General features: G+C 53.5%; 12 protein-coding genes across 12 annotated transcripts; 5 read left to right on the top strand and 7 right to left on the bottom strand.

The window, feature by feature from the left end:
- Nucleotides 1-158: 158 nt before the first annotated feature.
- Nucleotides 159-1444, bottom strand: MYCGRDRAFT_76471 (4HBT like protein; the record flags this gene model as incomplete). The annotated part of the gene is made up of 3 exons (XM_003849032.1): nt 159-298; nt 386-1082; nt 1156-1444. 3 exons carry the CDS (start codon nt 1315-1317, stop codon nt 159-161), a joined length of 999 nt encoding a protein of 332 aa, XP_003849080.1.
- A 1161-nt stretch (nt 1445-2605) lies between these two features.
- MYCGRDRAFT_29607 (uncharacterized protein) lies at nt 2606-2878 on the bottom strand (the record flags this gene model as incomplete). The annotated part of the gene is made up of 2 exons (XM_003849031.1): nt 2606-2794; nt 2849-2878. Coding segments are annotated over 2 exons (219 nt in total), but the record flags the coding sequence as incomplete, so codon positions are not given.
- Nucleotides 2879-3401: 523 nt separating this feature from the next.
- On the bottom strand, nt 3402-5192 carry MYCGRDRAFT_87842 (uncharacterized protein; the record flags this gene model as incomplete). The annotated part of the gene is made up of 3 exons (XM_003849030.1): nt 3402-3923; nt 4023-4715; nt 5079-5192. The coding sequence occupies 3 exons, from the start codon at nt 5190-5192 to the stop codon at nt 3402-3404; spliced, it is 1329 nt and encodes a 442-aa protein (XP_003849078.1).
- A 2135-nt stretch (nt 5193-7327) lies between these two features.
- MYCGRDRAFT_111096 (uncharacterized protein) lies at nt 7328-9457 on the bottom strand (the record flags this gene model as incomplete). Its single annotated transcript, XM_003849029.1, has 2 exons — nt 7328-7813; nt 7874-9457. 2 exons carry the CDS (start codon nt 9455-9457, stop codon nt 7328-7330), a joined length of 2070 nt encoding a protein of 689 aa, XP_003849077.1.
- A 434-nt stretch (nt 9458-9891) lies between these two features.
- Nucleotides 9892-11067, bottom strand: MYCGRDRAFT_48514 (uncharacterized protein; the record flags this gene model as incomplete). The annotated part of the gene is made up of 2 exons (XM_003849028.1): nt 9892-10737; nt 10825-11067. 2 exons carry the CDS (start codon nt 11065-11067, stop codon nt 9892-9894), a joined length of 1089 nt encoding a protein of 362 aa, XP_003849076.1.
- Nucleotides 11068-11597: 530 nt separating this feature from the next.
- MYCGRDRAFT_76477 (uncharacterized protein) lies at nt 11598-13142 on the top strand (the record flags this gene model as incomplete). Its single annotated transcript, XM_003848876.1, has 1 exon — nt 11598-13142. The coding sequence occupies one exon, from the start codon at nt 11598-11600 to the stop codon at nt 12666-12668; it is 1071 nt and encodes a 356-aa protein (XP_003848924.1).
- A 476-nt stretch (nt 13143-13618) lies between these two features.
- MYCGRDRAFT_101466 (uncharacterized protein) lies at nt 13619-15347 on the top strand (the record flags this gene model as incomplete). The annotated part of the gene is made up of 7 exons (XM_003848877.1): nt 13619-13770; nt 13823-14005; nt 14062-14140; nt 14193-14384; nt 14436-14678; nt 14733-14881; nt 14931-15347. The coding sequence occupies 7 exons, from the start codon at nt 13624-13626 to the stop codon at nt 15345-15347; spliced, it is 1410 nt and encodes a 469-aa protein (XP_003848925.1).
- A 252-nt stretch (nt 15348-15599) lies between these two features.
- On the top strand, nt 15600-16912 carry MYCGRDRAFT_105999 (uncharacterized protein; the record flags this gene model as incomplete). Its single annotated transcript, XM_003848878.1, has 2 exons — nt 15600-15793; nt 15850-16912. The coding sequence occupies 2 exons, from the start codon at nt 15703-15705 to the stop codon at nt 16689-16691; spliced, it is 933 nt and encodes a 310-aa protein (XP_003848926.1).
- A 1718-nt stretch (nt 16913-18630) lies between these two features.
- MYCGRDRAFT_48590 (uncharacterized protein) lies at nt 18631-19383 on the top strand (the record flags this gene model as incomplete). Its single annotated transcript, XM_003848879.1, has 1 exon — nt 18631-19383. A coding segment is annotated over one exon (753 nt), but the record flags the coding sequence as incomplete, so codon positions are not given.
- A 462-nt stretch (nt 19384-19845) lies between these two features.
- Nucleotides 19846-20337, bottom strand: MYCGRDRAFT_96315 (uncharacterized protein; the record flags this gene model as incomplete). The annotated part of the gene is made up of 1 exon (XM_003849027.1): nt 19846-20337. One exon carries the CDS (start codon nt 20335-20337, stop codon nt 19846-19848), a length of 492 nt encoding a protein of 163 aa, XP_003849075.1.
- A 1494-nt stretch (nt 20338-21831) lies between these two features.
- Nucleotides 21832-23878, top strand: MYCGRDRAFT_96316 (uncharacterized protein; the record flags this gene model as incomplete). Its single annotated transcript, XM_003848880.1, has 4 exons — nt 21832-21963; nt 22033-22604; nt 22686-23347; nt 23421-23878. The coding sequence occupies 4 exons, from the start codon at nt 21832-21834 to the stop codon at nt 23876-23878; spliced, it is 1824 nt and encodes a 607-aa protein (XP_003848928.1).
- A 1020-nt stretch (nt 23879-24898) lies between these two features.
- MYCGRDRAFT_96317 (uncharacterized protein) lies at nt 24899-26636 on the bottom strand (the record flags this gene model as incomplete). The annotated part of the gene is made up of 3 exons (XM_003849026.1): nt 24899-24912; nt 25113-25132; nt 25687-26636. 3 exons carry the CDS (start codon nt 26634-26636, stop codon nt 24899-24901), a joined length of 984 nt encoding a protein of 327 aa, XP_003849074.1.
- Nucleotides 26637-26834: the final 198 nt, after the last annotated feature.

Genomic DNA, 26834 nt, shown 5'->3' on the forward strand with positions numbered 1-26834 from the left:
TTATGCGTCACGTCAGATTCCGGGCTGTTTTGTGCCTTCACTCTCGACCTTTAGATTTTTTGCATCTACTACCAGTCTGTACATCATGGCATCGCTGCCGGGTATCTTCCCAAGTCTCCCATTTACAGTCGTCTATCCTTCCCATTCCATCTAGACGTCTACCAATAATCTCCAAATTTGCCCAACACATCCCCTCCCCTCAGTTCCCCATGGATCCCACCCAATGCATCAAAATGACTCGCCAGCTCCAAACCCCTCAGTCTCTCATTCTCCATATCATCCCACGTCCACTCCTCATCTTCTTGGGCCTCGCCTCCTTTGACACCCGCCAACCTCGACCTCAACTCCTTCGACATATTCTCCTCCTTTCCTCCTTTCTCTCCACTCGGCGTCGCCGGCTCAAACAACGGCGTACCAGAACTCGTCCCCGAAGCCTCTTCCGTTCGCGGCGGATAACCCACACCAGCAGGTCGCGGCGGAAGAAGACGTGATCGCTCGAGCACGATTTCCGGATTGATAGTCAATCGACCCTTCTTGAAGACATAGCGAGACAAGCTCGTGGCGAAGATGTATTTCGTCAAGTCCTCCTCCTGCTCTCCGTTCTTCTTTCCCGCTGTACCCTTCTTCTCGCGATTCTTCCACGGTTGCAGAACATAGGAGTCCGGCTTGATAGCTCCCTTCTTGACGATGTGTGAAACGACGTACAACCACTTCCGATCCCAGCTCTGTACTCTAGTGTATATCTCGAATTGCTGCAATGGTTCGATTTGCCGTTGGAAGAAACACGTCACGCCTCCGAGGGCGACGATGTACTGGCCCTTGGCTTCGACGTTGGACTTGGGTAGACCTTCCTGGTCGCCGCGGCGAAGACGTGCGATTCCTTCGCGGGTAATGGCGGAGACGTGGTGGGCACGCGCGACGTCCAGGTCGGCGAAGTAGGTCGAATTGGATTTGTGGAAGTTGTAGTCGCAGTCGTAGGGGGTATTGTAGGACTGAGTGATGAGTGGAGCGAAGAGGTGTTTCGGTCGGATCGGGGTTTTTTGGAAGTAGATTTGGTAGATGATGCCGCGCAGGACGCGGAGCTGTGAGAAGGAAAAACATTGTCAGTCCAGAGGCCAAGTCGATGAGCTGGGAGCGAGGCAATATTGCACTTACATGCCAGAATCCCGGGAGATGCTTCAAGTTGGCGAGAGCGAACGCTGCTGCCGCGAGTTTGAGCATGTTGGTGCCGGCTCCGAAGTGTCGTGCAGTGTAGACCACCAGACCAGCAACGGTCAGAGTCGCTGCCACTGCTGGCAGTCTTGTCACGCCGGACATTGTGTAGAGAGCTCCAGATATGTGTACTCGGCAAGCGGCTTCGTCTGATTCGGGCCAGGAAGCTGTCGAGTACGTCTTGACTTGTATATTGGACAATCTTTGTTCGACAGTGATCTTCTGGCCGGATACCTTGTCAGTTCTCCTCGTTCTATTCTCCCGCACGATCGAACAATTGAACGCGTTACAGCAAGTGGAAGATGATCAAGAACAAAAGAGCAACCATGGACCACTTTCACTTGTCGTTCTCGCATTCTTGCAATGACCTAATCCTCTATTGCCGACTGGGATGCTCCCCAAACAGCAAATCGGAACTGTTAGCGGATAATCTAAGCCGAGGCCTTTTAGCAGATCTATATATTTTCGTAGACGCGTTTGGTCTGCTCGTACACGCTCACGTCACGCGATATATGATCCTGGGTACGGTGGTACGATAGGTCTGCAGTGGAGTTCAGGTGTATTGTTTGGCCAGGTGTTCGATAGGAAAACTCTCCCTCTGAAGCTCGATTTCAGAACTCTTGGCTCGCCTGTTTGCATGTGACAATCTGCTCGAGCTTCCTGAGATGTCCTTGCAGCAGACAGACGGATCATCGGTACTTTCGACTACGAGATCTCTCCATGGGCTGTTCAGCAAGACTGTCTGCTGACAGCTGAATTTCGTTCATTGTTTGAGCACAATCTTGGGTAAGACACGATTGTCAATCGTGAGTTGAGTGAATATAGATTACATGTGACATCAAGAACTTCGCGTCTTCTTATTGAGCTCTTCTGACCAGACATCCGTCGTATTTCGGATACCGCACCTGCATTCTGGAGGCATTTCCAGCTGCTCGATGCTGGGCCATTCGCACCGGCCGTCTGAGGTCCTTTGAGAGCATATAGCCTCTCTTCAAGGAGGCTGATGGCGGCAGCCGATCTCAGCACGGAGATGCATACCCGCAGCTGGAGATCCATGTGTGCCGGATGCACCAGGTCCCATCGCAAGTGAGCCACAGCTCTTTCCTCCGCTGACGGACGAGCATTGAAGTTCTTCAAAGCAGCCTTGTCTCCCTTCATTGGCAGTTCGCTCTTTGCTGGATGAACTGCAAGTCCCTCACTCGAATATCCCTCTCACAAAATCCCTCAAGCCCTCTCACTTCCCCCACCCAAACCACCCCTTAACCCCCTCCACCTTCCTCCCTTCCTCATCAACCAACTTCGTCGCCTCCAAAATCTCACTCCTAGGCTGCTCCCTCTGAGCCTCCTGATGTTCCGTATGCTCCACACTGCCACCCATCTCCTCAATCGCCAGTCGTCTCGCCCGCGCCGCAAGTCTCCTCTGCTTCAACCTCGCCAACTCCTCCGCGATCTCCTCCCTCTCGAACGGGATCTGATGCGTCTCGTCGCGTTTGGGCCAGAAATCGGGGACTGCGAAGCGCGAGTCGAGGTTGATGCCGAAGTAGTACATGAAGCCGATGGGGAACATGATGTACATGCCGAACTGGTGGGTGGGGTGTTAGTTGAGGGGGTGGTGTGGGTGGGGAGGGGGATGTACTTTGAAGACTTCGAGGTTGGGGCCGCCCATTTTGATGGATTTGAGGGGAGTTTGTTCTGGAGAGGGTGTGGTGTTGTGGTCGTGAGGATTGTGAGATGATCTGGACGACGATGATGCTGTGAGAGATTCCAGTTCATCGAAGATGACTCAGCAATTCATGCCTGAGGGCTTGAAGGAGACGGGGAAGGTCACTGCACATTCACATTGATCGCCTTCAGCTGATGGAAATCGCGGGAGTGTAGATGGATTTTTGGTACACATTATCATTCCCACTTCCACCAAAGGCACATACATCATCTCAACACTCCGAGCCCGAATCATCTTCCCGTACAGCCATCATCAAGCTGTGTTCTTGCCCGAGCGCCTCGCTAAAACCCAATCGCTCACTCGTTATGCAGTCGCCCAACGCCCTCGCGAAACCAGTAATCCCATGCCCATCGATCGTACAGTCCATCGCGTAAACCGTCACCAGCATCACTCCTTTGATCCTTTCGTTGAACCCCTCAAACGCCGTAACCTCCACAAAACACGATCTCAGCCAGTCCATGCCCTACTACTGCATATCATCCTCCGCCCTCTTGAGCTCAAAATCAGGACACTCGACAAACCACTCCATGTCCTTATTCCATCGATACGCCTTGAAGTCCACACCATAAGGCCTCGGCTCCAAACAATACAACATGCCTAAAGGGACATCCAAATCCGCCACCTCCTCGCGTTTCAAACCCAAGAAATACGCCAGCAGCACGCGCGCCACACTACGGTGACCGACAAGCAAGACGTGGTCCATCATGCGCTCCAATTCGACAATCACCGGGCGGAGACGGTTGATGATGTCGAGGTATCCTTCGCCGCCCGGGCCGGGATAGCGGTAGTGGAGCTTGTCGGCCTTGCGGCTGCGGTATTCCGAGGGGAATTGTGTGGAGATGCAATTGTACGTCAGACCTTCCATGACGCCGGCGTTGAGTTCGTCGAGCATGCGCATTTGCTTCGAGTCGTATTCGTCGTCGTCAAAGTATTGAGCCGTCTGGATGCTGCGTTTCAACATCGAGGTCCAGACGCAGAAGGGTTTGGGCTCGTAGCCGAGTTGTTCGCCTTCAGCATACAAGCTTGCATCCTGAGAGGAGAGCGAGTCGGGAGATTGGGGATGGTAGTGCGGGTTCGGAGGTGTCACATCGCCAGGTTGTGGTGGGAAGTGCGTCTTCTTCAGGGTCTCAATTTGCTTGAGATCCCATTCTTTGCGCTTCTCATTCATGAAGAGAGTGAGAGAGCGGGCGTAAAGTAGTCCCTCGGGAGCCAGATCGCTGTCGCCACCGATTTTGCCTGAGACGTTATCCAAGCTCAAGCCGTGGCGAGTGATCCAGATCTGGCGTGGTGAGAGGTTGAAGTTGAGGAGGTAGTAGTTGGCCTGCGCCATGAGGAAGCCCTTGATCTGGTGACTGATCACCTTGCGTCCGACGTCGATCATCTGGATATACGGCATGTTGTTCTTCTCTTCGTACTCTCCAAGTGGGACGTAGGCCTTCTCGTACTCCGCCACTCGCTTCTTGAAATCTGCGAGTGCGACAGTGGGATCCATCTCTTTATAATCCGGTCCCTGTAACTTCAACCGCATATTGGACTCCAGAAGATCCTGATCAACACATCTCGACTCCAAGAACAGCACATTCAACTGAGGACCCGCTCGTTCCCGGATGCGATCCATAATCATCTTCCGACGCTCAGCGGTGCTGTTGGTAGCATCGAGAATTCCAACACTGCCCTCGCCATCGAGAATGTAGTCGAGGAGCTCATCAAGCGTCTCCCGTGCCACTTGCTCTCGTATTTGCGCCGCTTTCTTGTTGCTTGGGTCGAAGAATGAAGAATTCTGTTCCATGGCCTCTTCGTCCTCCTCTGGCTCCTCCACTTCAGGAACGTCCGAGGAGAGAACCTTGGTAGCGAGGCTAGGCTGTCGTTCCAACTTCCCCATCTCAGGCTCGCGTGAATCGTTCGGGACCATGGAATTACTTCGAGAAGAAATGGGCGTGGCCGGAGCAGACAGCCTCGTGTCGCCATTGAGGATGATTTGCGCGACCGATGGGCGGTGTCCAGGTGATAGAGGACTTTGTGTTGATTGCTGGTGAAGTCCAGGCGAAGTTGTGGTGTTGACACTCATGCTTCGGGAGTTCTTTCGACTGTCCCGCCCGTTCTGACTCTTAGTCTTCTCGAGGTGATTTGGCCCACCAGCTACGACACGGCGTCTCTCTCCAACGTTGAAGATTTTGGTATCGAACTGCAGCCAGTTGAAATATCTTGTAATCTTCTTCGTGATATAACTCTTTCCTCGAGCTGGCAACCCAACCATGACAATCACCAACTTCGACCCAACATCAATCTTCGCGATCCGTCCATCTGGTGAAACCTTGCTCTTTGTCAATCCGGGAACATCGAGGGTCGTCGGTCTTATTCGCGGTGTCGACGTTCCAGAATTTTGTCGAAGAGGCATTGGCATTGGGAGCTTGATGATGGCAGGTGGGTCACTCTCGGGGTTGCTTGTAGGCGCAGACTTGCCCAAACCTCCGTTCAGCAAGGGGCTGCTCGGTGCGGTAGTAGCAGGTGTGTCGTTCATCGCCATCGTTGCGCCGGTGCCGTCCTGGAGCTGACCTTTCAAGGCAGCCCCAAGAGAGCCCTTCGCGTGTGTCGGAGGTTGCTTCTTCTGCTCAGACCGTGACTCCAATTGCCTCTGACTGTTGCCATCCTCTTCACTGCCGCCTCGTTGGTGGCTCAGTGTCTTCCCGAGTTGGTTCCGCAATTGATCGAATTGTTTCTCGTGGTTCTCGTCGGGCGTCACGCCGCCGCTGGAAGAAGCGGAGTTGCTGTTGGAAGCCATGGCGTATTTGGCGAGTTGGGTATGCTGCGAGGATTGCCTGCGTCGGAATGTGCCTACAGAGGTGTTATCATCTACCCAGCACGAACATGTTCCCGCGCGGTGGATATTTGAATTGAGATGCGAAACAGAATCGGCAGAGGCAGTGGCAGGGGGTGTGGCAGTGGCAATGGCGGCGGTCGAGGTGGTTGACGGTCCGGAGGTGTTCGTTGAGTCCGAAAGCGTGGCAGAGTCGGGGCCGGAATCCGGAGCAGTACCAGGGGCAGTGGCAGGCGGAAAGGTGGATGATTGCACGGCCCAGTCAGTATTGTGTGGCATCGCAGGCCAGCGATGGAGATGGCAAGGTGGATAGTATTAGTATGACGCAGGAACAAGAGAATGCGCCGATGTTGTTGCGATGGAAGCGAGAAGAGATTGAGCTGCTCTCAGTGCTCCATCTTTTTTTGAGCAGAAAGCAGGGCAACGTTGTGACGCAAGGCGGATGACTCAAGCGACGTCGGTCAATGTTGTGGTCCTGTGATATGAGGATAATGCGCCACGTGGTGTGTGTCGATATCAGGCAATAGCAGTGGCTGTATGTATATGTTGAAGGTCAATAGATGTGGTATAGGTGTACAAGAGCAGGAGGAAATGTTGTTTGTCGTTGAGGATGGTCTCGAAAGACAACGGCGAGTGAAGGCGACGGAGAGATTTGAGGTGCAGCTCGCGGAGGACGCGGATCAATTAAAGTACCAAACTCTAAAATAAAGTCAGACTCCACGGCGCTTTCCTTGTGACAGAGATGAGCAACGCCAAGATCTACAACAGCACCTAACGCCATGGCGTACGACAGAGGACAATAGCAAGGCGGTCGACAAGACGGTCGAATAGATATGATTCTCAAGCACTGCCTTGCAGCCAAGAGAAAACTCCACGACATCCCACTCCGCCCACGCATTCACAAGGCGGAGAGATTCACCGACATCGGCCCAGCTTCTCGCTGATCCTTTGCACGTGCAAAGCGGATAGAGTTGTGCGTGCATGCATAGGGCTACTTTTAGTCTCGAAGCCAATCTGTGAGCTGTTCAGCAACCCGTGGGCGAGTCGTTGGACGGAGCACGAAGCTGACGGCCAGCCTTGGCGTGACAACACAACAACAGCGATCTCCTTATCAGACACGAATAGAACTGAGGCTGACCCGGCGGAGAAGGAAGATTGTGTTCCTGCAGCACACACTTTTCCAAAGTCCGGCTCTCGAAGGGCCGAAAAGGAATACTTAGGTTCCACGGAAGAAGACCTCTCCACATGTTCCTTTTCGGTCCGGAAATACTGGAAAAGCCACAACGCTGCCTGACCTTGCCGTGTTGATCTGGAGGTTCATCCCTGGAGCTGCTTGGATCTGAGTCGCATGACAACGGAGGTGCGGTACTGTGCAACAATTTAGCAAGATATTACGATGGACCTTCCATGTATTCATCTGGAGGTGCACAACGAAGTTGAGAAGTCCGCAGCAACGAGTCAATGTCCTGCTGAGATATCTTTGAGATGTCCTGCTAAATTACCTGTCTCGATAAAATAAGCTTCTCCATTCATCAAGGCCGTTGCACATCATCAACCTCATCCTTGTGCCTCCCCTACCCAGCACTACTCAACCAAGGCTGAAGCGCCTCCATATCCTCATCCACCAACACCCTACCACTCGGCCGTCTCTGATAGTAATCGACTTGCGCCGCTGCAATGCCCGGCATACCCAACCCGCCACTCATCGACAAAGTCCTCAACATACTGACACTCTCCGACATGCTCCACCTCGGACTAGCCATCATCTCGCCAGCTTCCTGCGGTGAGTCGAACTTGAACGCCGGCGCGGGTTGTAATCGTTGTTCGTCTTCCGAGCGGGGAAGAGGAAGCGGCACACTGTTCAGGCCATAGCCGAGTACGCCGTCTAGTTTTGCGAGTAATGGGGCGAGGTAACGAGATTCTTTGCCTCGCATGCTGGACAGGCGGTGGAGGAGGGTCTGGAGGTGTTGTTTGCCTTCGAGGAAGGTGGTCGAGGGGTCGCCTGCTGTGCACTTGAGAACGTCGGCGAGGCAGCCGGCGATGTCAGAGAGTTTTTGTTCCTATTTTTGAGGTTAGCGTCGATCAATACAAGCGCTTGAGTAGGATGGTGGTGTCCTCACCATTCCGATGCCATGACTGTCCAGCGCGAGCGGAGAAGCGTTCGCTGTGATCTCGACCACTTTTCTCGCAAGCTCCACGGGATAGTCCAGCCGCATTCCCCCTAAACCTTGGCCCCAAATCAACCCATTGCTCACTCCCATCTGCCACGCCAACACGTGAAGCCATTCCCTTGTGACTCCAATGTCCAGTCGTTGCGTTTCCGTCAAATCTGCGAGTCCGCTGGCGTCCGCAGTAGCGTCCAGCTGCTTCTGTGTCTGCGCGAGCCATGTCTCATCACATAAGCTGGCTCTCCTCGTTCCTCGCCAGGCACTGACAAAGGAGTCATCCACCGCGCTGAACAGATTCGCCAGGTTGACAAATCCATTCAACAGTCGAGGATCCTCACTCTCGAACACTGCCGGTAATGTCACGGACGCATGTAGTCTGGTATGTTTCCGCCGCTGAACAGCATACGCTCTCTCGGTGATGAACAGCAGCCAGTATAGCCGTCGCCGCCACTGAGCCTCGGTCGGATCGAGTTTCGCGTAGCTGTCTTCATCGTCCATCTCCAGATTCTCACTGAATGTGATGCTTTCTTGCAGATAGTGCCACGCCTTTGTATGCTTCTCGTAATTGCCGTAATATGCGAATAGAAAAAACGAGGTCATTATGCTCATTGGTGACATATTGTCGACGTAGTCGAACGTCTTCCTCTCTCTCAAACATTCCTCGGCAAACAGAGAATCAGAGGGCTTTCCAGGATGCAAAGGAGGTGGTTGCGGAATCGAGTCGTCGAGTTGAACGATCGTCGCGGCGCACAATGCACACATGAATGCATAAAGCTCTGAGCTCATTGGTCGGTTCGTGTAGATTACCGGGTCAAGGTAGACGTTTCGGTCGATGACCGGCATGATGCTGTACATGTTTTGGAAGAAGAGCCTCACATATGGTAGGAAGTTGTCTGGTGACAATGCTCGCTGGGTGTGGTGCTCGGACGATGAAGGCGAAAAGACACGCTGTATACTCTCACTCGCAGTAGACACCGATTCCGGCTGCTTCGGCGTCCAGCCTTGCTGATATGCTGTCTCTTGTCGGTAGGGCGGCGGATATGGCGGTCGGGACGTGGGCGGGTTCGACGGCTGCTGGTAGTATGGCTGGTCAGGCGCTACGCCAGGTTGTTGTCCGTACAGCAGCTCGTGCGGACCTGGAAGACCCGTTGGTGGAGGACCTCCATAGGATGCTGGTCCAGCATTGGATGTTCCATTGCTGTTCCAACCCCAATTGCCAAAGGGCATGTTGGGGCTGTGTGGACTCGTCGGAGCCGAAGTAGCATCGTCGTCTATCCTGCGTAACGCATGCAGCACTCTAGCACTTCTCAACCCTTTTGGGCCTTTCTTCTTCGGTGGCGTGAGATATGCACAGCGGATCGAGGCCTTCTTGCATGGCCCGCATGGGTCCTGACCGTCGCATCTGACTTTGCGCTTGCGACAACAATCGCAGGCGCGTCTCAGCTGTTTGGTTGCAGTGGGCTGTTTTCCACTGCTATTGTCTGGCTGCTCTGAGCCTTGCGACTCGGGTTGTCCCGACTGCATCTCTTCATCCATGTTTTCTTATGCAACGCCTCGTCTCAGCGAGTGCTGTTCGGCCTCCGGTACTGATCTTATGGTCTCTGCTCGTCCATCTCGGGTGGTGCGTATCGATGGAGCCGGATGTGAGAGGCGGTCAATGGAGGCGGTGGGTCGTTTGATCTTCGATGACCGGATAAGTTCGACGGAAAGCTGAGCGCGTGCAGCCCTCGTGTGGGCGGCGATCTTGAAACACGGTTTGCGGGGGGTTCGGCCGGTTCTCCACGTTTTATGACGCCACGATGCAGGGATCCGTCCGAGATGCGGAGATGGTCGAATAAAGCTGTGAAGAGGAACGACATCTCAATGCCAATCGTTATTCCAGATGATCTCAAGTGTTGCTTTGAAGGCTGGAATTCGATAGTCAAATCTTCAGAGTCAGCGGTAGTACACCGCCCTGCCTCACTCATGATTCAGAACACAGCCATTGAAGAAGACTGCATGGGCGATTGCAGCTCTTCGGTCTTCTCAATATCGGCTGCAGCACTGCATTCGACAAACTCTTCCAGCTCCTCACTCACAGTCTTCAGCTTCTCCTTGACGGTCGTCACGCCTTCGAAGCCAACAATGTGTCGTGCGGGAGGATTGTCATGGCCGCCAATCGCGGCCACAGCATGGACCGTTTCGGCCACAAGCCGCTCTTTCACCGTCGTGCTCAGTGGCGGATAGAGGCTGGTGACCTCGTTCGAGTAAAGCTGATCTCCCGTCGTTGGTTCGTCGGAGCCTTCTATCCGGTCCAGCAGTGAGGACAGGATGTTTCGAGACAGAGGTGCTGGATTGTTCTCCTCGGCATAACAGGCCATGGGTGGTGCAGATGTGATTCGATGCGTGAGAAGGTTGACCTCCACATTCGGCTGGACAATGGTCATTCGGATGTTGAACGGAGCAATCTCGTAGGCAAGACTGTCGCAGTATCCCTCGATAGCCCATTGGCTTGCACAGTACATGCTGAGTCCGGGTGTTCCTAGATGGCCAGAGATGGCTGTCAGCAAGACAATGTGTCCATTCTTCTTCGAACGGAACAGAGGCAGCGTGCTTTTAATTGCGTTGACCGGGCCGAAGAAGTTCGTCTCGAATTGATCCTTGACCAGACTCAATGTCCGATCACTCTGAGAAAGCTCCTCGACCGTCCCTACAACCACCTCTGAGTGACTGCAGAAGAGGATGTCGATTCGACCAAAGCAGCGAACAGCTTCTGCCACAGCGGATTGACATTGTCCCATGACCCTGACGTCCAATGCAACGACACGTAGCCGGCTCTTCCATAGCTCTCGTTCCCTCTCCTGCTTCTCGAGTCTCTCCTTGCTTCTGTCACTAGGTCCTTCAGTCCCGCTGCCGTCTTCCACGTTGTCTTTTGTCGGACCCGGAGTGCTCAGTGATTCGAGGAAACTCTTAAAGTCCCGACTTCGCTCTTCTTCCCGCTCGAACTCGACCGGCTGCACGCCGGCAGTCACGTAGTCTCCATGCGCCAGTAGATGTCTGCATAGTGAAATGCCAACAGGACTATTCGCGCAGGTAATGAACCAGACTCGTGGGGCGTTGTGTGGGGGAAACTTGGGTAGTCGCGGGACCTTGTGATCGGAAGACATTCGGGCGGGAGGCAATGTAAGCGCGAGGTTTCGCGGGTGTGATCATGTGGGCAGCTCCATCATCGGCAGGATTGTGGTATTCGACAATATTGGCCGACAATGATGCCGGAGCAGCGATCGTTACCGGACTGGACTCCGCTGAAGCTCTCGCGTCGGCTCGGGATCGACTTTCAAGGTCCCCATGCTTTGACCGACCACATGCCACGATCTTCAACAACAACAACGACAAAGCTCATCACGGACTCGAATAGCACGATTGTGATACAGCATTGTTCACAAGCGCATCGGAAGCCGAGCAATGGAAAGTGGCAGCTGACGCGTGCAATGAAAGCGGCAGCGGCCCAGCAGAGGTTACAGGACAAGCTTCGTGAAAGCAGAACACCACTGAACGACCTCGAGCCGGAGCAACAAAGAAGTACAACCTCATACGTAAGATGGACACCGAACCGCTGGACGAGAAAGTGTCACGTCGGGAGGATGTCATCGCATGGTGGCTACAAATGCCCCCACCGGACGGCCCTGGGGAGTACATGGACGACAACTTCATCCACCGCTACATGGCCGAGTCGCTGTTCTTCGACCATAGCACCAACAATGGTTTCTTCATCGCACAAGCTCAGACAGATCGATACATGTGGGAAACAAGCTTGAAGCGAAAAGAATTCGAAGCGTTACTCAGAAATAAAGCCGGCACGGAGTACATGATTGTCGGGGAGCCACAACCTGTGGCGGACAAGACATTGGCTGCGCAAGGCGTCAAGACAGGGATATACGTGGTCCGCAAACAAGAACGGCAGAGTGTGAAAGACAAGTCGCAACGAAGCTATGCGCCAGGCGTATCCCACGAGGGCAATTGGGAGCTCACCACTTTGGCCACGTACTTCATTGTGGGCGAGCAGATCTATCAAGCACCTAGTGTGTTTGATGTTGTGGGAAATCGCTTGCTGTCCGCGGCCAGCAGTCTGAACAAGGCGGTGGAGATCGCAAATGACCTCCCTCGATACACGCCAGCGACTGGCTACCACTACCTTCCGCAGACTGTCAAGCGCGCGGCGAATACTGCCGGCTCCGTTGCGGGCTCTCCGGTAGGATCGCGAGAAGGCAGCGTTGTGCCTGGTGTTGATTCGCAATCTGTAAGATCTGGATCAATACTAGCTGATACATCGCTTCCCGCCGCGGCACCCACCACGAGCTTCCAGGAAACACGCCTTCTTCGCGACTCTTTGAGACTGGCCTTCCAACATGGAGACGAGTATACGGATGAGAATCCGCTATCAGGCGAGCCAGGTTCGTTGAAATTCGCAACCTCAAATGCGGCTGTCAAGAAGCGCAGAGCAGACGAAGAGGCGGCCGTGGCCAAGGCTCGTGCTGAAAAGGAATCTGCGACGACGTCTCGCGCAGTATCGCCCAAAGTGGAGAAAGTCCCATCGCCGCCTGCAGTCTTCACAGAGGCGAAGACTACGGTCAAGAGTGAGAAGAGCGGTAAGCATAAGAATGGCGACAAGATCAAGCGGAGGAAGAGCAGAGTGAATGGCACTGCCACGAGTCCGACTACGCCTGCCAGTGCAACTAGTGCAAATGCGCCGAATTCTGCCATATGAGCTGGTCACTGCTGGTAGGGCAGTCCAGGAAGAGCAGATCTTGCAGTCTGCTACCACAGTCTGCTCTACTGAGTACTCCACTGTTCTGTGGGGCCCATGAAACGCAGCTCGAGACCACCTGGCTCCATGGCACAACAGTCTTTGGATCAAGATTCTCCCCACCAGGTCTTACGCCCCTGGATTCTGGGGAAATCTGTACCAGTCCAGAGACATGCAATGCAACCCCAGAGATCTGCATCGCTTTTGCCGACAGAACGGAAGCCGCTTGCGGCCGTAAATTGGGAAGTCCGATTCGGCACTGGGCGGAGACGTGCAAGCCGCGAAGCCTTACGTAAATTTCGAGATCTTCCCGCAAAGAGATGCCTCTCTGAGCTGGCGTCTCGTGCAACAGGCCGATTCCAAAGCCACATCAAATTCGGGCACGATCAGAAGCCATGGCATTTCCAATGGCTACAGGGGCAAATGATGGAAAGTGAAACCCTCCGACTTTGCCATTCGGTGTCTTTTTTCATCGAATAGGCGAATTTTGGTCACGCCGAGTTTTGCCCGTTGGTCAAAACTTTCCGAACCTCAAAAATTTAATAGCAGCGACTTCACATTGTAACATGCGGACATCGATCCATTGAACCACTTGAGCAATGGATATTCAACCCAGGGATCAAAAAGCACGATCTACCTGGAAGACTCCCGCATTCTTTACCCGTTGAACATCACGTTCCATGCAGTTATGACCAACTAGCGCGGTCCCATTCCGAAAATGCTGCTTGGCTGCCCCGTGGGACAATGAGTCCGGTCTCCACTGATGGCGTACCGCTCGCCAGGATCCTTACATGAGCCATTACGTCTCATTGAAAAAGCTTCATAAGTCTTTAGCATCCATTCAATTTCTTGTCTCTTGCTCCGAATCCCTCTCTTCCAACCCCACTTTTCTTTCAAGACGATTCACACTCCAACCATGATAGGGCACAGGCAGAATAAAGACGAAGACGAGCTCACGCCTGTTGCGTCTGATCAGGTTGGAGATGTTGAAGACATCAAGAAGCCTGCTACGCATGATGCCGTGTTCGGAGACGTGTCGAAGGATGGACCGAATTATCGCAATGTAGGTTCGAATTCATCGGCGTAGTCGTGTGTCTCACTGACGGAAGTAACAGCTTGGATGGATCGGAACAGTCGTCCTGATGATGAAGACGCAAATCGGCCTGGGCGTGCTTTCTATCCCACTAGTGTTCGACACTCTTGGATTGATCCCGGGAGTCATCTGCTTGATGGTTATCGCAACGATGACGGGATGGTCAGCATATGTTATTGGGATCTTCAAACTGAATCATCCTGAGGTATGGCAAGCCGCATAAGTGTGCATAAATTGAAGAGCCAAGCTGATCTCCAGTAGGTATATGGCATAGATGATGTTGGACAACTCATCTTTGGTCGACCAGGCCGCATCTTCATTGCCATCGTCTTCTGCCTCCGTAAGTGATGAGGTCAACTACAGATTCAGAGTTCGCAACTAATCGCATACAGTCTGGACACTTGTCGCAGGATCAGGCATGCTAAGCATGTCCATCGGTCTCAATGCACTGTCTAGCCACGGCACATGCACTGCTGTCTTCGTTGCCGTCTCGGCATTCGCAGGCTTCCTGGTTGCTTCGATCAGAACGCTGGGAAAGCTGACGTTCGTTGCTTGGGTCGGCTTGTTTGGCATCATTGTGTCCAGTAAGTGTTCGGGCCAGAATCCGAGTAGCTCATGCTGACGATAAACTCCAGTCTTCACACTCACGGTCGCTGTGGGCGTTCAAGATAGACCTTCTGCAGCACCTCAAGATGGTCCGTGGAGCTCAGATTACAAACTCACGAACACGCCAAAGTTCGCACAAGCCATTTCTGCTATCGCCTCACTTGTGCTAGCGTACGCTGGCACACCAGCCTATTTCTCGATCATCTCGGAGATGCGTGACCCGCGCAAATACACCAGGTCTTTGATCATCTGCCAGAGCGGCATCACCATCAGTGAGTGGTCCGGAAGCCGGAAACATAGACCCCAAGCTAATTCCATTCTCACAGCGTACATCGTCATCGGAGTGGTTGTCTATTACTTCTGCGGGTCGTACGTCGCATCGCCTGCGTTGGGTTCTGCAGGTCCGACAATGAAGAAAGTCTGCTATGGTCTGGCGTTACCAGGTCTGCTAGCAACCACGACCATCACTATCCATGTTAGTAACCAAGTCGTGCGGTGTATCATCTTGACGCTGACTTTCACAGATCCCGGCAAAGTACGTCTTCGTCCGCCTGATGAAGGGAACCAAGCACTTGAACAGCAACTCCGCCATCCACTGGGGCGTGTGGATCAGCTGTACGGCCGGCATCGCCATCACAGCCTACATCGTCGCCAGCGCCATCCCAGTCTTCGGGAGCCTTGTCGCGCTGATCGGGGCTCTGTTCGGCACTCTTCTCTCCTTCCAGCCGATGGGTTGCATGTGGCTTTACGACAACTGGCATACAGACAAGCGTGATTGGAGGTGGAAGTTCATGGTCGGCTGGAGTGTGTTCATTATCGTCGGAGGCACGTTCTTGATGATTGCGGGAACATATGGAGCGATTGTCGATATCATTGCGGCGTACAGTGCATCTGGTGGATCTTCTGCTTGGGGTTGTGCGGATAATTCGAATTCTACGTAGAGTAGAAGGATGCTAGAGGAAGAGAAGTAGTAGCTTTCACGAAGTAACGTTCCGACACTCATGACGAGTCTTTGATCAATCTTTCCGAGGCACATCTCTCATTTTCTCAATGCCATAAGCCATCCTCGACTGCCATCGGCAGAAATCGGAGACCGGACCTCGCTCCGCTCGCATCTTGGCGGGCCGGGGTAAGTTCAGAGTTTCTTAGACACATTTTGTCGAGCTCGGTGAAGGTTGGCGCGTGCCTCTTTCAAAAGTCTCCAGTCGCATTGCCTTCCACATCTCCTTGCTCCCGGCATCAGCGATTCGACATCTTCACAGCGGTATCTTGTTCGCTCCGACACATTCATTGAACATGTCGCCCTCATTGCCCGGCCCCAAGGTTGGCGGCTCTGCTGCTGGAGATGTCAAGGCCGAGTCAACATTGGCCCGAGTACTGGGAGCAGGTACGATCACTCCAGATGATCTCCAATGGGTACAATCGACTAACAACGTCTTACAGGTTCCGCCGGTATCGCCGAACTCGCCGTCTTCCACCCCGTCGACACGATCGCAAAGCGTCTCATGTCCAACCAAGGCAAAGTGGTGGGCATGAAAGCATTGAACCAAGTCATCTTCAAATCGCATGCCTCCGAACCCGTCGTCAAGCGCTTCTTCACACTCTTCCCCGGTCTCGGATACGCAGCGGCATACAAGATCCTCCAGCGAATCTACAAGTACGGTGGACAGCCGTTCGTCCGTGACTACCTAGCGAAGCACCACGGAGGCGAGTTTGATAGGGCATTTGGCAAGGGTAACGGCAAGGCGATCATGCACGCGACTGCTGGATCGATCATCGGTATTGGAGAGATCGTTTTGCTTCCGCTTGATGTGTTGAAGATCAAGAGGCAGACAAACCCAGAGGCGTTCCGTGGCCGAGGTGTAGTGAGGATCGTTCGGGATGAGGGCTTTGCTCTTTACCGTGGTGCGGGTTGGACAGCCGGCCGCAATGCTCCGGGCTCATTCGCACTGTTCGGTGGTTCAGCAGCGGCTAAGCAATACCTCTTCAAGCTCCAGGACTACAATTCGGCGACATGGTTCCAGAACTTCGTCGCATCGATTGCTGGTTCGAGCGCGTCTCTGCTTGTTTCTGCGCCGCTTGACGTGGTCAAGACTCGTATCCAAAACCAAAACTTCGAGGTCAAGAAGTCTGGTGTCAAGATCATCGCGGATATGGCAAGGATAGAGGGTTTCTCCTCGTTCTTCAAAGGACTCGTGCCGAAGCTGTTGATGACCGGACCCAAGCTCACATTCTCGTTCTGGCTGGCACAAACTCTGATTCCCGCATTCAACAAGATGCTTTGAGGTGGAAGTGTAAAGAAGAGATGGGCGGAAGAGATGGGAAGGTCGTAGATGAATACCTTGGAGAATGCTCCAAGATAGAGCGAGCGCTAGGCGCTTTCAGACGGAGAGTACGCGACAACGCAGTATGAGGATATTGTATTATCACAGCGGTCCGTTTCTTTGTACAGAAGGGCTGCACCCTAATGTGTACAGCCAGCATGAATACCTCAACTCTTACGATACCACGATTGCTTGGTCTTTCATCGTCTCAATTGGCCGCCGTTGCGAGGATTGTCGCAGCACGAGATAGACTGCTCTCATCAACATCAACTCGAAGCAAGCGACACAGCGAGCTACCAGCTGGAGTCTTCTGCAACATCTATTGTATAAGGTATTGAAAGCTCCAATCGACCGGCACAAGCCGGGGTTGTGGAATCCATCGGCTCCATTCGGCCCGGCGCCCTCCACGGAATTCGGCATGCGACTCCCCACCAAAAGCTTCTCAACCTCGAACGACGCTATTCAACGTTAGGACTACCTTACGTTCAAGGTATGGATCGCAGGAATCATGTCACGCCCGCTAGAAACTTGGAATAAGCATGATAAGCTGAAACGCACGAGTTCGCTCATTCGTCTGCCTCTAGCTCTCACTAACGGGAGTCGACGCAAGCGCGAGGCCGTCGAACTCACTTGCACAGCGCGAAGGATGGATATCCCTGGTGCGAGACCACCCTCACCTGATTTGTGCATGACTAGTGTATGGTGCTGCCACACTCCTTGTGTCGCGATTGAGTTATCTGTTGAAAGAGTGATTACATCTAGTGGTGAGGTCGTCTTGATTGATGGCATCGATTGCTAGCATGGAGCCTGGTTACAGTTGACCAGTTGCGATGGTGATGAAGGGCCGAGGTGCTCGCTCGAGGCTTAACCAAGTGGCGACTGGACGAGCGCTCTGTCTGCACTATGATGAGCGGAAAGGATCGGAGGCGTCTTGAATATGCGCTTGAGGGACTGGTTGTCTCAGCTTGGCCCGCGATCGCTCGCTATAGTCTAGCATCAAGCTGAGAACGAAAATGGATTGGCGTAAGCCCATCTCCGACAAAAGCCATAGAATCGTCTTGTCGTTTCGAGTGCAATGTCCAGCGTGTAGCAAGCGAAGTCGGTGAGCACAACGTGTCGTACCTCGACCGAAACGAGACAGTGCTCGAGCATTATCCCGTTCCGTCGCGCGAGAGAGGTCTCCGGATGTCGGCACGACGGACGGGCCGCACCGAAGCTCCGATCAACGTCTCAGGGCTGTTCTTTTCACTTTCGTGAGCGACATATGAGCAATCCTTTACGCAGCATACTACGATCCTGTGAGGCCACAATGGCAGCTCCGAGACTCCCATTCCTTTGGCCGATGCTAGCGAAAGGATTCGAAGCATCCAACCCTACTGCACGCTCAGCCAACGCCGCGCTACGATATCGAGCATTCCACGGAGCCTCAACGCGACGACAGACGGATGCTACACCGTCTTCACAGCGATATGGAAATGCGAATGAGCGCCCGCCACCAGATGTCACCGCCAGCAAGGTTTCGAAGTCATCGGCAAAGAAACCAACGGCGGTAAAAAAAGCCCTGCCTAAGATCGGAGAGAAGCTGCAGCAGGCCGGCGAGGACAACGTTGAAGCACAGAAACAGGACGCTTTAAAACCTGCAACGGACAATAAAGACTCGGCGGCAGTAGGAGAAAGCTCGGCGGCACAAAGCAAGTCCGAGCCCATCAATGGTGCTGAAGCACAGCTCGAAGACGGGAAAACACAATCGCTGGACGAACCTCCCGAGAAGCCCGTGGAATCCTTGTTAGAGACTGTGCCGGATCCTGGAGAACAAGCAAAGGAATCGCAAGCTGTGGCGGAAGGGGAATCCAAAGCACAAGCCCAGAAGTCGTCCATCGACGAGCAATCACCACCGGCAAAAGCACCGCACATGGATACGCCACGCCATGTGCATCATTTCGACACCTATGGACTCGTGCAACGACTGAATGAGTCTGGCTGGACCGACGAGCAAGCCATCACAGTCATGAAGGGCATGCGTCTTATGCTCAGCAACAACATGAACCTCGCACGGGAAGCCCTGGTCAGCAAGTCGCAAGTTGAAAACGAGACATATCTCTTCCGCGCCGCCTGCGCCGAACTCAAAACCGAAATCACCGGCCGCAGGCGAGCCGAACAAGAAAAGATGCGAACCGAGCGTACCCAGCTGCAGCATGAAGTGGACATTCTCAACCAGAAACTCAACCAGGAGTCCGCAGCGATGAAGGATGAAATGAGGGGCATGTTCGACGACCGCAAGATGGCAGTCCGTAACGAACAGCGTATTACTGAGTCGAAAGTTCAACGCCTGAATTATCAAATTACGGTAGATCTGCAGGCTGATGCGAAGTCGGAGGTTGAGGGTCTGAGATGGGTCATGACGCGGAGAGTGATAATAGCGCTGGGCACGGTGATTGTCATGGTCTTGGGATCGCTCAAGCTTTATAGTAACGCGGTGCATGAACAAGAACTTGACAGGAAACGCAAGCTAAACATGAGATCAGGTTCTACGCAAACGGAAGGAAGAGGCTCCGGTGGTGATGGCGGTGGCTTTCGCAATGACCAGGGAATGAGAGGAAATGATATTCTTGTCAAGGAGGGTGACAATCCGGCGTACATATCGCTTGGCTGAAGTTGAAGATGGAGGAGAGCTGGTCTCGCTCAGACTGCACTGCACGATTTGCGCCTTGAAGGCTTGGAGTGCGCATGAGAAAGGAGGCAGCATCTTGGATGAGATTGCAGAGCGGAACATTCATTGGGAAACCTGATAGACGATAGAGCACGATACCCAAATCCACTTTGACCACTTAGTTATTTGCTCCGCCATATAAGACAGCTATTTGTCTACATCCATAATATACTGACTCGTCCTGCCTCGCTCTGCCTCGCTCTGCCTCGCTCTGCAACGAATGTGTGCCACTCCTATCAAGCAAAATCGGGTATCTCCAAACCGCGTCTCCAAAGCTCCTCCGTCGTAATCGTAACAGAAGCTTAACCGAAAGCATAGTCAATGAAATGCCGCAAGCAATACAAAATCAGAACGCTCCAAACGAAATCCAAGCCAGATCATCAATCCCATCCACCGATCAATCCCTCACTTCTTCAAGCCAAAGATTTTGCGAGCGATATGCTGCGCCATCGTAGCGTCCAAAGAGCCACACTTGAGAAGCACCTCGAACTCAGCAATACTTTCCGGCCACCACTTCCCGTCCGGATCACCACACTGCACCACAGCCATCGGATCATTGTCGGCGCCCTCAAAGTACCCCATAGCCTCATGAGCAGCCTCCGCGAAGTTGACCTGGTCCTGGAGTCCTTTCTCCTTGGACTGCAGTGGCTCGCAAATCACCACAATCACAGCATCGGCTTGGCTGAGGAAGGCGTCGTGGGTCTCTGTGAAACCGATGGTCGGCACATAGGGAACGTGGCGGATGCGTGTGTGGTGGGTGCTCAATGCGCGACCGAGAATCTCAAAGGGGTCGACGGTGGTGGTTTTATTGGATGATTTAGCTGCGCTGGCTGGGGTTATGACGGGCGTGAAGAGTACGACAGCGCCAGATTTGGAGAGGTTGCGGAGAGTGGCCATTTTTTGGTTGGTTGGTGGAAGTGGTGAACGGTAAGTACCCGTCTTGGGTTCTGGATGTGGTCGTGGCGTGAAGGTCGTGTCCCGGTAGGAGATGAAGTCTTGGAGGACTGGAATATGTATGGATCTCTTCAGAGTTTGTTCTCGAGGCTGGACGCTTCCTGTCTCCTGTCAAAGGTAGTTTCCGAACTTCTTGCTGACGATCCCCTCTTCTTATCTTCAGGTCGAATCATGCTCATGTCTCGACGCAGAGCTCAATGACCTATGAGCCGACCGTATGCGCTGTTGCAGTTTGTAGTACAAGCACTCCATTGGGGTATTTGCATTTTTAAGGAATGGGAAGCACGAAAATTCGAGGAAGGCAGGAGGCCGACGGTGGCCGACAGGACTAATAGTAGCTGTTGAAAGGCTATGGACGACGGCCAATAATTTGCCGTTCGCCTTGTTGGCAAGGGTGGGTTTCAATAGAAAAGGTCGGCAGTATGGCCTAGCTTGGCCAGTCGGGCATGTCCAAGGCGGACGTGCGCCTCGTAAAGGAATATTGACAGAAATTGGTTGGTTTCACGGCATTACGCATTGCGGAGATATTTCTGATCAGTCCGGAGAATGACAGATGACAGAGGCCGTAGCGAATGATACTCACCATGGCCGCTCAAATGCAGCGTGCTTCGGTCACACGGAAGGCGGAGTCTGACCTGATATGGTCGTCGACAGCGGCAGATTGACTTGCCGATCATGCTGAGTATGTTCGGCTCGAGCACATCATGCTCATCCGGCCGTGGATATGTTTGCGATAAATGTCGCACTCGGTAGACAAGAGTATTGTACTCTCAAACGCTAGCGACGGGAGGGTCTGTCATGATTGTCGAGTCGAGGTAAACCAACTAACACCCTTCTTCGGAAGCTTAGACGAGATTGGTGGTGGTAGGGGGCCTGATCCACGACGTTCGCGTGCACCTCTCGGGTATGCGCAGCACTGTGAAACGGTGATGAGCTCGGGCAGGCCGCATCATGCATACGGTGCATTAACGAGCGGGTCTTCTTGCTAGCAGTCGGGCGGCTACTGCGATGATGGAAACCCATCTGGTGTGGAGAGCTGAGTGGGACCTAGATGGTCATCAGTGGCGGAGCGATGGCATAGCGGTCCCTCTGTGAACAATGCGCAGTCGTTGTTCTTCGTTGCAAACCTAAGTAGAAGATACCATGAGGTGATGTCGTCGAAGTCAAAAGGAGGGACGTCAAATATTGATTATTTAGTGCTCAATTGTGATGGGTCAGGCGTGAAATGACCACCTCGCCCAATTCACACCTGAGACCATTACAAGCTCTCGCTAATACGAACATCAACATTGCAATATGACATACGGCACAGTCCCCTCGCTGACCTGGCACAACCGCGCACGCACAAAGCGGTCTTCGGTCCTGCAATCCGCATGAAGCCTCATGTAACGCAACGTTGACTTCGTGCGACCACCATCGACAGATCTCCTATGAACCATGAAGCGATCCTTCGAGGAGCTGTCCGTCGAGGTCTTAGGCGCTCAGACCTCAAGCGACCGACGTGGCAAGCGCGGACGTGTCGGCGATCCTGAAGAAAGACCTCCCATTGCCACCTGGAGATGCAACCTCGTGCGAAGACCCGTTCGGCCCTTGAAGCAGACATAGCTAATTCGTCGTAACAAGACTGCTCTTTCACAGCTGCACAACCTTTACTTTGTTGCGTCCAAGGAGAAAATCTATGTCTACGAGCCGCAATTCCCTGCCCAGCGGCTTCCGCCACTGCCTTCCTTGATTGTGCATTGTCCTCCATCCCGACCTGGTCTCCCGGGATGCATCGATCCACGACAACCACGGTGTATCAATTACCTGGTCGTACAGCTTCTCGGGAACGAAGAGATCCTTGCCGTAACTCGAGACGATGGCGATGTGGATGCTTTCCTGGTCAAGCATGTCCTCTCGGCTATCGGAAGGCAAGTGGAGTCGCAGAGTAGCATCAGCATTCTGGTTGATATGAAACCATTCTTCCAACGCAACGTAGGAGAATCAGCATGGGGACTTGCTGTACACGCGGAAGCTCGCATTATTGCCGTCAGTGCCAACACACATGCCGTTACGATCTTCAAGTTCGGGCTTGTCGATCATCAGAGTGGCGAGGAAGCGACTAGCTTCGAAGGTCGAGAGTCGGATGTCACGCACCGTGTGCTGAACGGCAATACGAACATCCCGTACATTGCATTTTGCAACACTGGTGATGATCCGGAAGGTCGATGGTGAGCTTCACATCTGGCCATACATCCGATTGACCGCAAAGCTCACATGCTGTGTCCTAGGCTGCTGACCACTGATATTAGCGGACACTGCTGCTGTATTGACATCCACACCATGCAAAGATCGCCGAGGTTCTCATTCGGACCTGCGAGAGACACTCATGCTCAGTTTGACCGCGTCAATGCTGGTTGGTTGGTGATGTTTCTCGACCGAAGGAGCTTCGTCCGGGAAGCCACCGCGGAGGCAGCGCTCGGAATGGAGCTAGACGCTATCTCGCCCGACAAACCTGATGGACGTGATCTGTGGGACATTTCGGCTACTGCCACGCTTGTCTCCAACCGCGCAGCAAGATTTGCACTGAGGCCCAGAGCGTACTCGCCAATTGGCAATGTAGGATCTCCGCAAGATCAGATTGACGAGGATGCTTCTCTCACTGAGAGTGCCACGGAGCTTGACGATGTAGAGGCGTCGGTCTCTGGTGATGTCAGTATGGCCGACGATGAGGATGTTGACCATGACGACTCCGACTCCGACTCTGGCGACTCTCAATTCTACACTGGATATGAGGAAGACGAGACTGACGAAGAGGACGCAATTTTGCCGTCATTCCCACCATTTGGGCCCGTCAACGACACCTTGCAGGCGCTGAGAAGCGACGGAGAGAATCCTTTCGGCAAGACATCGTGTCCAATTCTGCATACCTCATTTCGGAGCGCCTATCTTCTCCAACCCTCGCAGGACAAAGGTACACACATGCTTGCGTGCTATATACGGGACATCGCTGACAACTCCAGGCTGCTCAATATCGCCACCCACAGTCACTTTCAGAGACGTCCTCCGACAAGTCGTCCCTCACGACCACAGCATGCTCAACGCCTTCGAACGCCTCAACATGACCGCCTATATTCCCTCCCTCGGCGTCGTCATTCTCGCCTCCCAAAAAGGCCGTGCGGTTGTCCTCACCTTGACGAAAGTCAAGAAGTCATCCAAATATCCCGAGCATCTGCAACACTCGGCCTACCACACCAAGACCGACTACGCCATGCGGGTTGAACATATTCTCCCATTCGCGGAGCAGGAGAAGAGAGGCGAACGGCCTTTCATGCCGCTGTTGGGAATCGCTGCGGGTCCAATGCAGGGTACGGAGGATTTGCCGGCTGAGAGGCAGAGGTGGCGATTTATGATGTACTATTGTGATCATTCGGTGTTGAGCTATGAGATCAGTCGGTCGAAGGGGAGAGATTCGAGTGCTGCGTTTGAGACGGTGGTCGTGTGAGTCGTCAGAGTTGTGGTTTTGGTCTTGGCTACCTCTGTGCTTCCGCTCAAACTGTGCCGCTCGACTTTCGCCTCAATGGCTTGAGCTGTACAGTGCCAACAGGAGAAAGGTCCTGCAACTACGATTGCTTCTAGGCGGGATCGATCATCGAACTGCTGAGGGTACGTCTGGCTCGCACTGCATATTCTGGACCATTGGAAGACAACCTGAGCAGGGCATAGCCGTGGTTCAACCCTCGATTTCTCAGCACTTTTGCACTCGATTGGCTTGGAACCACACAATGGAAAAAGGAGAGAGGTATCCTGTCAGAGTCTTGATGATGTACTTGCATACTTTCCACTAAGCTTGTTACCCGACTTCCTCCTCGTCATTTGATTTTGTCCGGTCACAACATACCTGGGCACCTCGGCGAGCCCTCTCGGACTGTGAACGACAGCGTAAACTCTAGAGTGAACGGGAAGCGCATGTACTGTCGATGACAAGGGGTGAAGAGGACCGCAAAAGACAACTTGAAAATGCGAAAGACCTGTGAATCTCAGCTTTGGAGGTGAGGCGATCATGGAAGATAGCTTTCGGGATGAAAGAGCACTGACGACAGCCCAAGAGATATCTCCGTGGTCTCACTCCATCTGCACTGCACATCTTGCATTCCGATGGCTTGGAGGGTGCAATTTGACCTGCAGAATAGAGATGGAAGCATTATTGGAAGTGACAACGTTCACTCGTCCTTCTTCTGCTCTTGGCAAGCGGCCTGGATTAAAACGCTTCACATTTGAACAGAGGATTTGGAGCAACGAAAGGCTCGCCGTCAATGTGGTACTGTTTTCGTCGTCCTCGTCCTGACTCTCCAAGCAATCTTAACCGCACAATGTTCGCGCGACTGATATGGAACATTAGTGGAGACTGGAGAAGATGCCTTGTCGTATTTGATGTGGGTAGCAGAATTACATAATTTCTGCCAAGCTTCACACCTCACTTGCTCCATCCTCCTCCATCCTCCTCCTTCCTCCTCCTTCCTCATCATTTGACTTCACCTGGTCGGTCATGTCACTCGCCTCCATTCCATTCCACCGCTCCTCCGTTCGTTCCCTTCACCTGCTCGACTCGCTCTCTCTGCGAGCCTTCCCCGCCGTTGATAACAGCCTGACCACGGATGGCAGTCTTGCTCTCGAATGAGCCGCGGATGGCAGCTGAAAAGAGGTGTAGATGGGCCACGGATGGCAGTCTTGCTCACGCATGGGCCGTGGATGACAGCTGAGAAAGAGGTGTAGTTGAGCCGTGGATGGCAGCCGAGGAAGAGGTGTAGTTGAGCCGTGGATGACAGCTGAGGAGGAAGTATTGTTAAGCCGTGGATGACAGCTGAGAAGGAGGTGTAGTTGAGCCGTGGAGGGAAGCTGAGAAGGAGGTGGGAATGGGCCGTAGATGACAACCGAGAGAGAGAGAGGTGGGAATGGGCCGCGGATGGCAGCCCGGACTGGAAGAGTCCGAAAGATCATGGATCGCCATAAAAAGTGTCGATAGACATGTGGTGTGCAGACTTGCCGCATCGCAGAGCTCACCGACGAGAGCAAAGCTTCAAGATGGGTATGTTGGGGCAAACTCATCAGGATCCGAGGTTGGCTTCGTGCCTTGTTCGTGAGCGGGTTGAACGCAAGCGAAGGAGCACGAATCGAACTGCCAGCACGACAGTCCCCACGAGGTCCGCGAGTTTGAGCGGCAGGAGGAGGCATTGCTGCCCTCGGATCCTATCCTGAATTGTCGAGATCGTTGTCGGAATTCAATGCCAAGCGCATCCTTCTTTTGCTGACTTTGAAGTCGGCCTGCCATTCTGGAAGAACGTGCTCTTGTCGATCCGCTTTTGGTTTTCATTCGGATCGCTCCGACGGCTGCGACGACCGCGGGAAACGGAAGGCTCACGAGGTGATGTGGGCTGGATTTCATCATCCTCATCTTCTTCTCGCTGACGCTTGTTGTTGACGTTCTTGACAGGCTGTTGCTGAGCAGTGTCGTTCTGAGTGTTGGTGAGTTGTGTTGTGTTCCGTCCTGCCAGAAGTCTGTCACGTTGATCTAATAGGGTGCTTTGGTAGCCGTGAAGCTCAGAGGGGACAGCAGGTCCCGGCAGAGGTCGTACGCCGGCAGTGAAAAGCAGCGCTAGGCGATCAGCATCAGCAGCACGCTCGGCACGCTCGTGAGCCTCACGGCGCTCGCGATCTTGTCGCGCAAGTTCTTGCTGCCAAGACCGATCGGTGAAGGCACTCTGAGGCTCGGCGCCATAGAGGTTGTACCTCGGATCGAACGACGGTTGTGGAGCATACGAACCGTATGGCAGTCTCGCTGACGGTGGTTGGTACTGCGATGGGTAAGGATTCGCAAACGATGGCGGTCCTTGTCGCTGCTGGTTGTTCTGCCGTCCGTAAGGATGCACCAATCGCGGCGGTCCTTGTAGCTGATGGTTGTACTGCGGTGGGTGGTGCTGCGATCTTAAAGCGTTCACCGATGACAATGGTCCTTGTTGTCGCTGGTTGTCTTGCGGCCGAGGCGGACCTCGAGGGCGCTGTTGGTTTTGGTTGTGATCCCGCTGAGGCGGACCTCGAGGTTGCTGTTGGATTTGGTGGTTCTGCGCCTGAGGTGGGCCTCGAGCTTGCTGTTGGTTTGGCCGCTGTCCGCAGGGTCCGATGAATCGACCATTGGCGTTGTCGGGAAAGACACCGAGAGGCAAGTTGTCGGCCACGGCTGCGTTTCTCAACTTCTTCTCCATCTCGCCTTGCCGCCAGCCTGTTGTCCAAGCTCCATCCGCCGCTTGATAGCAGTCATGCAGTGGTGTGCCCGCTGGCTGTGTGTGGATTTTGCTGTTGAAATCCGCACATCTTGAGCATGGTTGGTTGTTTTGAAGGTCACATTCGAGTTTGCCATGGTAGCAGCACCATGCGCACCAGATCAAGTTTGGTCGTTGGTT

The sequence above is a fragment of the Zymoseptoria tritici genome, chromosome 10, assembly GCF_000219625.1.
Source record: "Zymoseptoria tritici IPO323 chromosome 10, whole genome shotgun sequence".
Lineage (NCBI taxonomy): Eukaryota > Fungi > Ascomycota > Dothideomycetes > Mycosphaerellales > Mycosphaerellaceae > Zymoseptoria > Zymoseptoria tritici.